Source organism: Barbus barbus (genome assembly GCF_936440315.1).
Source record: "Barbus barbus genome assembly, chromosome: 35".
In the NCBI taxonomy this organism is placed as follows: Eukaryota; Metazoa; Chordata; class Actinopteri; order Cypriniformes; family Cyprinidae; genus Barbus; species Barbus barbus.
Genome location: NC_136763.1, coordinates 25426902 through 25436931, shown reverse-complemented (window position 1 = coordinate 25436931; position 10030 = coordinate 25426902). Strand labels below are relative to the sequence as shown.

At 33.6% G+C, this 10030-nt stretch overlaps 1 protein-coding gene across 1 annotated transcript; it reads right to left on the bottom strand.

Moving 5' to 3' along the window:
• Positions 1 to 545: 545 nt before the first annotated feature.
• On the bottom strand, positions 546 to 5964 carry LOC306855278 (protein lifeguard 2-like). The gene is made up of 12 exons (XM_079393848.1): positions 5851 to 5964; positions 4946 to 5009; positions 4626 to 4702; positions 4484 to 4548; positions 3970 to 4023; positions 3788 to 3838; positions 3617 to 3656; positions 2705 to 2742; positions 2505 to 2592; positions 2277 to 2372; positions 1430 to 1483; positions 546 to 1305 (listed from the first exon to the last, which is right to left on the bottom strand). Exons 1-12 carry the CDS (start codon positions 5863 to 5865, stop codon positions 1156 to 1158), a joined length of 792 nt encoding a protein of 263 aa, XP_079249974.1. The 5' UTR covers positions 5866 to 5964; the 3' UTR covers positions 546 to 1155.
• Positions 5965 to 10030: the final 4066 nt, after the last annotated feature.

The window sequence follows — 10030 nt, the reverse complement described above, 5'->3', positions numbered from 1 at the left end:
TTATAAATAGGCTATATTATAAAGAGTAATCCAAAAACAGGCGAGGGTAAACACAGGAATGGTTCCTTTATTTTTTTGTAAGCATTCTTATCAATCTACAAATTCATTGTGATTATACTTGTGTACTGACATTCATCATTATTTTCATTCTTCTTCTTTTCTCTATTTTTCTAGCTTTATCATACTCATTAGTCAACTAACAAGAAAATCATTTTACTTTTATTTTTTTAAAGTAATACTCCAAAAGCTATGTAAACGCTTGGGATTAGAGGAAAAAATATAAAAACCATGCATTCCTGATGCCTGATGTGTTGCACACCTCACTTAGTAAACGCATTTTAGTATCTGTCTATCATTATTTTTTTCATAGACAGAAATATGAATCCCTTAATGAGGACAGGCTTAAGTTGTAGACAGAAGTGAGTGTAGTATATTGAACCAGCAGCAGATGAAATATGATGAACTGTCAAATACGGTAAAACCTGTATGTGAAAGTTACAATACTACAGTGCACTGCAAAATGAATGATCTCACAATGACAAATTGTGATAATAAAATATTTATATGACAGAGTTTCAAAATTTTCAGTTATTTGAATGGTTTTACATGTTTACACTCAATGACTGCATAACATTTATATATATATATATATATATAAAAAATACACATACTGATATGAAAATAACAGAGCTTAATATAAACTCCACATTTGAACTTTCAACTACCAGCTGAGTGAAAATTGTTACTGACACAGAATTATAAATAAAATCATTTGTCATAAGCAAAAACGGTCTTAATGTCTGTAGCTCCTTTTAAGCCAATAGTTCATAATTAAAGCCCAGATTTGATGGACATTTTAAATATTAATTTGTATTTTCAATTTTATTTTAATTTTAAAATGAATCCTTGCTCATGTTTTGGTGCAACCAATTATAGTGAGAATGATTTAGTCATATGAAAAGTGTTTGACTTTGACCTTTGAATAACACAAGAAGTGCATATTTCAGCACCTGAGAAAACATTCTTATAGAGCTGATATTCTTTAAACCTAATAATAAATAAAAGGCCACATGTTGTTCTAAAAACCTTGAGGTTGCAGAATGGTTATAGCTATCAGTATTGTACATGACAGACATTATTACAACACAACCATACTCATTCTCTACCATTACCAAACAACTGCAGCAGGAATGTGAACAAGTACACAATATCCAGGTAGAGACTGAGTGTTGCAAAGATATATTCTTCAGGACTCATTGCGTATTGCTTATTCCCCATCAACAGCTGTGTATCAAAGGCGAGAAACTGGGACAGAAGATGTGACAAAAGAGAAAGAGACACAGGTCAGTCAATGTTATATCACCTTAATCACATGATAAATACTCATCATTTAAAGCCATAATCCTTTCTTGACTAATCTGCTTCTCACCATGGTAAAGACAACAGCTCCTATGCTGGCGTAGACCGCATGTAACCAGGGAACCTTTCAAAAGACAAAACAGTTCTAGTATCTATATTTGGACTGCTAATGCTTTTGTACAGATTAGGATTGGGACAATTATAGCTAAGGACTATAATTATCTAGAATCTAAAAACAAAAATCCAGTTCTCAACCTGTTTGTTAAATGAAGTGGAAAACTCAGTGAGGATTCAGGTGCTGCTACATTTATGTTGACTTGAGAAAGCCATCATACTGCTATTCTGTTTAAACCTAAATGTATTATTCTCCTGACACTAACATTTCTGACTGCAACTATTATTAGAGCTACGGCCATACAACTATCAAAATATGCTAGCAACGTGAAAGCATTGCTACTGATTTGTCTGTAACACTTTCGTTTAAGGACCAATTTTCACTATAAACTAGTTGCTTATTAGCATGCATATTACTAGCATAGTGGCTGTTTATTAGTACTTATTAAGCACATATTCTGAATGAGCATCTTCTACATCCCTAATCCTACTCAATACCTAAATATAACAACTACCGCACTAACTATTAATAAGCAGTACTTGGGAGTTTATTGAGGCAAAAGTCATAATAGTGAGTTAACAGTGAGAACTAGACCTTAAAATAGACTGTGACTGAAATTGTTGGTCTGAGAGACGGCATGGCCTTCAAACCTTCAAATGTGGAGCTTTTAAAAACTACTGTACACTTAAAACTGCTTCAAACATCACAATTCATTTACGGTCAGGCTTTCTCAAGCCAACTTCAAAGTTTGTCTTTTTCTTTTCTTTTTTTTAAATCTAGTATTATATTTTTGTATACTTACATAGCCAAAGGGAACCACAAATCCCATGACAATAGCACAGAAAAACATGACCATACACAGAATGAAGAGAAGACCTTGGAAAGAGGTGATGTCAATCTAGAGAGTCAAAAAACAATTGGATTTTATGTGTGTATATATCATTGGAAACACCAATATGATAAAAGATACTGATGTTCACTAAAAAGTGTATTAGTATTTAGTCTGAATAATTCTCCCGGATTTGCTCACCTTGCTCTGAAAGCTGAAGATGGTGACACACAGACACACTATGGCAGTTATGCCAATGCACAGCACTACAGACTTGGTGTTGTAGAAACTGGCAAGTAAGAAGTAAGAAAAGGTACTGTTCAGTAGAAATTAAACATATATTGTAGACTTTAGAAAATGATGTTTGGAAAAGCATGCACACACAACAGATATGTCATTACCTAGAGATAAAACCCAACATGCAAGCCATGCTCAGAGTCTGTGTTTGCACAATGTGCACAGAAGCATGCAAAATAAATGACAGAAGGGGAAAAAGAACATTTAAAAACTCTTTATATATATATATATCAATGCAATGATTTTTTAAAATTATAAAATTCATACACTTTAAAATTTGACTCTAGAAATGTATCATTCCATGACTTGCTCACCGGTGGATGCTCTGCAGTGAATGGGTGCCGTCAGAATGAGAGTCCAAACATCTGATAAAAACATCCCAATAATCCACACCACTCCAGTCCATCAATTAAAATGTTGTGAATCCATGTTCAAATCCATCCAAGAAACAAATCCATCAAGATGTTTTTTTTTTTAACTACAGATCTTTGCTGCTGGATAAAATATGTGTCCATAATACATAATAACACTTTCTCCAGTGAAAAAGTAATCTCATCTGAATCAGGAGAGAAATCTGCACAGATCAAGCAACTTTTATAAACCAAACAAATATGTGGGTGGATTTGAGAGACAACAGGAGATGGACTTTTTCATTATTAAGCATTATTATGGATTATGGACTCATATTTTAGCCAGAAGCAATGGTTTAAAGTCACGGTAAAATGCTTTAATGATGGATTTGTTTCTAACAAACACACAGCATCTCTTCAAAATATGTTAACTGATGGACTGGAGTGCTGTGGATTATTGTGATGTTTTTATCAGCTGACTCTCATTCTGACGGCACCCATTCACTGCAGAGCATCCATTGCTGAGACACTGATGAAATGCTACATTTCTCCAAATCTGTTCCCATGAAGAAAAAAACTTTCTACATTTTAAATAGTCTGAGGGTTAGTAAATGTACAGCAACTTTATTGGGGTGAGCTATTCCTTTAATTTATCTTGATACTCACAAAGACTGTAAGCAGAATAAGATTCCATGGAAACTGCCTCCTGCAATACATAAATGAAAAGATGGACGCCACTATTATATTGATGTTTTCCAAATTATTATCATTTTATTCATAGATGAGTTTATAATCAGTAGATAACCACAACTGCAATTTAACAGTTTAATGACTTACCTCAAATCACCACAGCAAGCCAATGAGATATATGTGACCAGAAACAGAAGACTGCAAAATACAAACATTGCTTGAGTTAGAGATACAGTTAGTATACTGAAATAAATCAGAAGTCATGAACATTTTAGAGCAATTATGACGTTAACCATTTTAATTACTGATTAAACAGCAGTTTCACATACTTGGACATGGAGTATAAAACAGGATGTGCTTGAATGTATATCCTCACTGGAGCACTAAAGCAGAGAGAAAGGATCAGGAATGTCAAATAGTTCATATAAAATATAATATAATTGATACATAACATTAACTACCATTCAAAGGTTTGGGGTCGGTAAGATTTTCTGATGTTTCTGAAAGAAGTGTCTTCTGCTCACGGCTGCATTTATTTATTAAAAAGTAAATACAGTGTAAAAAAACATAATATTGTGAAATATTATTACAATTTAAAAGAACTGTTTTCTGTTTGGATATTATGAAGCTGAATTTTCAGCATCATTACTCCAGTCTTCAGTGTCACATGATCCTTCAGAAATCATAATAATATGCTAACATTATTATCAATGTTGAAAATAGCATTTTTGTGAAGACTTACAGCCCCCAAACTTTTGATCGACAGTGTAATTCAGTGATAAGACACTGTCATATATTAATGATACACCTTCAAGATCTACAGATCAAGAATCAGCTGCTCACTAGAATGTGAAGAGAGCAATAACTGCTACGGTTGAAAAGAGCTGCAGCATCAGAATCGAATAAACCTGCAAGAATATGATAAGAGTAAGACATTGTGATTTGATTATCCTCTATACATAAGTTTAAATATTTAAATTGCTACCTTTCGTATAAAAACACGTCTAATAAACATGTCATCCCAGGAAAAAGTTCCTTCACCAAAGTAGTAACCAGGACATCCTGCAAATGAAATAAAATTAAGACAAGAAAAAGTCATCTATATGACAAAAGACACAATGTTAGTTCTGATAGATAGATAGATAGATAGATAGATAGATAGATAGATAGATAGATAGATAGATAGATAGATAGATAGATGATAGATAGATAGATAGATAGATAGATAGATAGATAGATAGATAGATAGATAGATAGATAGATAGATAGATAGATAGATAGATAGATAGATAGATAGATAGATACCTGCATTTGCCTCTTCATAGCTTGGAGGCATGTTTCCTTCAACGGTTTGGACTGTTGGTACAACCTGTGAATAAACATATCGAGAGAATATTAATATTAAGAGCATGTCATATAGAAGCCATGAACATGAATTGGCTTGAATTCACTTTGAAAATGTCTAGAAAATCCACTGAGCAAACTCTCATCTTTAAAAACACAAAACTTCATGCTGTATGTCAATTTCCGTCCATTTTTAACAAGAAATAAATCTGGGATAAAATGTTTGTATCACTGCAGTGTTGTTTCATAAATATCATAAATATGAACCAATCCAGTTCAGAGATAACAGACCTGTGCAAAATAAACAGATGTAGAATAAATAAATCAGATATAGAACCTATGACGTCTTATGAAAAGATCATTTAGATTTTAGGCATGATTGCAAGATTTTTAGAGTGATTTAGTGTAGTTATAAAACTGGTAATGGGGTTATGCTTCTGAAATAATAAGGAAGCTTGATCTATAAATAGTCAGAATAATCTCCTTTAACAGAAACAGTATCTTGAGAGGCTTCTGGATTGGTCTTCTGTGCAGCATGACATCTTTTGTTCAGTTTTAAGTCAAGTCACCTTTATCTATATAGCGCTTTTATCAATGCCAATCAACTGCACAATATCAAAAAAAGGAAAACAGTGTGTCAATAATGTAAAATGAAAAGATAAAAAAATTATTATTGAATTCAGTGATGTCATCATCCAGCTCAGTTCAGTTTAAATATTGTCTTTGCAATCAGGTCGAGGATAGTTTTAATGCCACTAAATGTAAAACCATTATTTTATATACTGATATCATGTCTTAATTCACTTCTGTTACTGTGCTTACAGGATTTCTATTCTATTTGAGTAATCAATAAAATGATATCTTACCTTTTTCTGTGTCATTTTATTTAGTTATTTATTTATTATTCCTGGCAGATGATATGATGTCAAAGCAGACGGAGCAGTTGTAGTCCTTTGTGCTGGATGTGGGTCAGTGTGTGTTACAGTGGAGATCTACTCCAGTCTTTTATAATGTCTATTCAGGCTAATCCCTCTTACGTTCCCATCAGAGCTTCCTCCACACAGGGCTTTCACAGTTCATTCTAGAAAAGTCTCAGTGCTGGACGGCATAATGGGATTGAGCGGGAAAACACCCACCTTCAACACAGAGATTGCATTTACATTTAAGCTGTGACGCAACTTTTTCATTAGAAAACAGTTGTGCTATATTAAGAGTTATGTAGAATAAAGAAGCACATTATATACTGAGGATCAATCCAGCCTGAAGGATAAAGGTGATGCTGCGTAAATACATGAAGATGACATTATTTGAGAGAAAAGTATGTGAGGTTGGTAATGAATGCAAAGACATATAATACGTACAGTAGGCTACATCATAGATCCTAAAAATAAGTTTTAAATAAAGTATAATACTAGAAACACAGCAACAGCCACACAAATACTGACACTGATGGAGCTCTAGCACTGTGATTACAGTCAATGTGTCCCATGGCTCATTTCACATGTTTGTGTGTGTGTGTATGTAGTTAATTCATTTATTAAAACAATACATTTCATATTTTTTTAAATAAAATATAAAAAAAATGGGGAGAAGAAAAATAAATGTTTATATAGGCTACATATAAGTCATGGCCAAAAATATTGACACCTTAGTAAATATGATCAAAGAAGGCTGTGAAAATTAATCTGTATTGTTAATCCTTTTGATCTTTTATTTTTAAAAATCACAAAAATCTAACCTTTCATTGGATAATAAGAATTTAAAATGGGAGGAAATAACATAGACCACAATGCAACACAGTATTGCTTAAAAGCAATTACAAAGGCAATATATATGACCATATCGATCTCGAATCTCCCTTTTCTGTCAAAGATATTAGAAAAGGTAGTATCATCACAACTATGTTCCTTCTTAGAGAAAAATTATGTATGTGAGGATTTCCAGTCAGGTTTTAGACCATATCATATTACTGTGACTACTCTGATTAGAGTTACAAACGACCTGCTTTTATCATCTGATCGTGGTTGTATCGCTCTATTAGTGCTACTGGATCTTAGCGCTGCGTTTGACACCATCGACCACAACATTCTTTTAAATAGACTAGAAAATTATGTTGACATTAGAGGAAGAACACTGGCATGGTTCAAATCAATTTGTGGCAGTAAACGAAGAGGTATCATAACAATCACAAGTGCAGTATGGAGTACCTCAAGGCTCAGTACTTGGCCCCTTACTTTTCACGCTTTACATGTTACCCTTGGGAGACATCATTAGGAAACATGGTGTTAGCTTTCACTGTTATGCTGATGATACATAGCTCTATATTTCTTCGCAACCTGATGAAACTTACCAATTTGCAAAACTAACAGAATGTATAGTTGATATCAAAAACTGGATACTAGCAATTTCTTACTGCTAAATTCTGAAAAAAACAGAGGTGTTAATTATTGGACCCAATCCTTTTGCATGTAATAACCTAGATCACTGTCTAATACTTGATGGCTGCTCTGTAAATTCTTCATCATCAGTTAGGAACCTAGGCGTACTTTTCGATAGCAATCTTTCCTTCGAAAAAGATGTTTCTAGTATTTGTAAAAAAATATATCTAAATTACGACCTATGCTCTGAATGTCAAATGCAGAAACATTAATTCATGCATTCATGACCTCGAGGCTAGATTATTGTAATGCTTTATTGGTTGGTTGCTCTGCATGTTTAATAAACAAACTCCAGATGGTTCAAAATGCAGCAGCTAGAGTTCTTATCGAGTTTAAATTTTATCGATTTAAACTGCTGATTTTGTCTGGCCAGAGGAGAATGACACTATTTCGACAAACTATTTCCCGTCTAAATACTGTAAAGCTGATATAAAGCCACCCAGCTTTATACCAAGCTGATGTAAAGCTGATTTGACACAATTTGCATTGTTAAAAGCGCTGTACAAATAATAGTGACTTGACTTGACCATATCTGAGCAATAATAAGGTATAAGCACATCAACAATTGTTTGTAGGCTGTACTGTGATATTGTATAATAATAACGAGTATTTTGGGTCATGTGACAGCTTTTGAATAGTGACTTCATGGCTTTTGTAAGGCTGGTTTTGTAATGACAGTACTAATGATGAGCTATGTGTTAAGAAAGTTAAAGGTTTAAAGGTTTAAAGGTTTATTTCTAAAGTGCCTGGAAGCCTTCATGTCATTAGGGAAAGCTGCAGTACGATTTGTGTTGATTTAATTAATAACTCAAAATAACAGTCCTTTATTTCACAGTCGCAGCACAACCTGTAAGATTTCAGATGCTTCAGCATGTTCTCTTTGCTCTGAGGGGATTCTCCTCTCAAACAGCTCCTCACACACTTCTGTACATGATCAAATGCAATATGTACAGAGCCTTGTGTAACTTCTGTGCAACTGTAACTTTCTGTTATCCATCAGCATATTCCAAACATTTGACAACAAAACGACTAAACAGTTATTTCTCCATACACAACATGTGTGTGTGTGTGTGTGTGTGTGTGTGTGTGTGTACAGTTACCTGGTATTCCCTGTGTTATGGGGACCAAATGTCCCTACAGTGATAATAGGCTACCAATGAATTTGTGTTTTGGTCCCCATGAGGAAACAAGCTTTTAAACTACAGAATGTTTTCTTTTTTTAATCTAAAAATGCCTGTATGTGAGGGGTAGGTTTAAGTGTAGGGTTAGGGCAAGAGGATAAAATACACCATGTACTGTATAAATCCCATTACTCCTATGGATAATCCCCATAAAACATGGAAACCTGTGTGTGTGTGTGTACGCGCGCGCTTATTGTTATCGTTGGATTTTAACTTGCAACCTACATTGGCTGGACAACAAACTGTAAATAATACCTTGTAAAAACATATTTTAATATTTCTTTCAAACTAATATCATTAATGTTACTGTTACTGTTAATGTAGAATGGCACAGTAACCTCAAGAGGGCGCACTTACTGCATATAAATCCATATATAATATTGGTTTCATGGACAAAATAATTGTTTTGTGTAGAATCTGGACTAAGTTTCCATTCGTTAACGTTAGTTGCTTACATCTGTTAACATGAAATAACAATGGAAAATACTTCCAAAGCATTTATTATTAAACATTTATTAATGCATTATTAAAAACAAAAACTGTGGCTTTTTATATTATTTAATGGATCTGAGCAACATGAATCTATATTTTATAGTTATTCATACATACACAAATAATTTTAAGGCTTTATTAAAACTAATGTGATTGATGTTACTGTTCATTTAAATGTAATATGGCACAGTAACATCAAGAGGGCGCACTTACAGTATATAATTCCATATCAAGCATTATTGGTTTCATGTACTATACATATTAGTAGTTATATGTAGCTGTAAAATCTCTCTCTCTCTCGTTATATAATTATTTTATTTCAATTTTTTTTTTATTAAGAATCATGTGGCACTGTCAAAGACAGTGAGAGGAAGGAGTTGCAAACATTAAGACCACATGAGACAGAATGAATAATGTTAATCTTTCTTTCTACTCAGGGCAAAGGGAAGAGGGCAAAATGCAAACTGAGATTCTCCGTTCCTGTCCCGCTCCACAGCTGTGAGAGGCTTCCTGGCATGTTTGCTTTATTTCTGGTGCCTCATTCTCATTCTACCAAAAGCATCTTATTCGGAAGTATTCGCTATAACTGTAATATTACATGATTAACGGCACATGATTTCAGGTTGATTAACTCTTTATAAACTGAATAATCTGATAATGTTTAGTCTGTGTTGTAATACTATGCAGCAATGGCAACATATTGATATTGTCTTCAATTTGTTGATTTAAAAAATGCATGAAGGGAGACAAAGATTCCCATTCCCACTTGAGCCATTATTTAAATGAAATCTTGGCATATATCATCCATCAGTTCCATACACACTGGTTCCATTTGCCAGTTGCTAGGATACCATTGTGCACCATCAGCATTCCATGTGCAATGAAACCTGCAGTACAATATGCTTGCATATAAAATACTCAGCCTGATGCGTCGC

Excerpts from the sequence above, each read along its gene's own strand:
- LOC306855278 (XM_079393848.1), bottom strand. Across the intron at positions 4,549-4,625 it reads GACGTGTTTTTATACGAAAG|GTTTATTCGATTCTGATGCT; the intron begins GTAGCAATTTAA and ends ATATTCTTGCAG. Across the intron at positions 3,839-3,969 it reads GTTTTATACTCCATGTCCAA|TCTTCTGTTTCTGGTCACAT; the intron begins GTATGTGAAACT and ends TGTATTTTGCAG.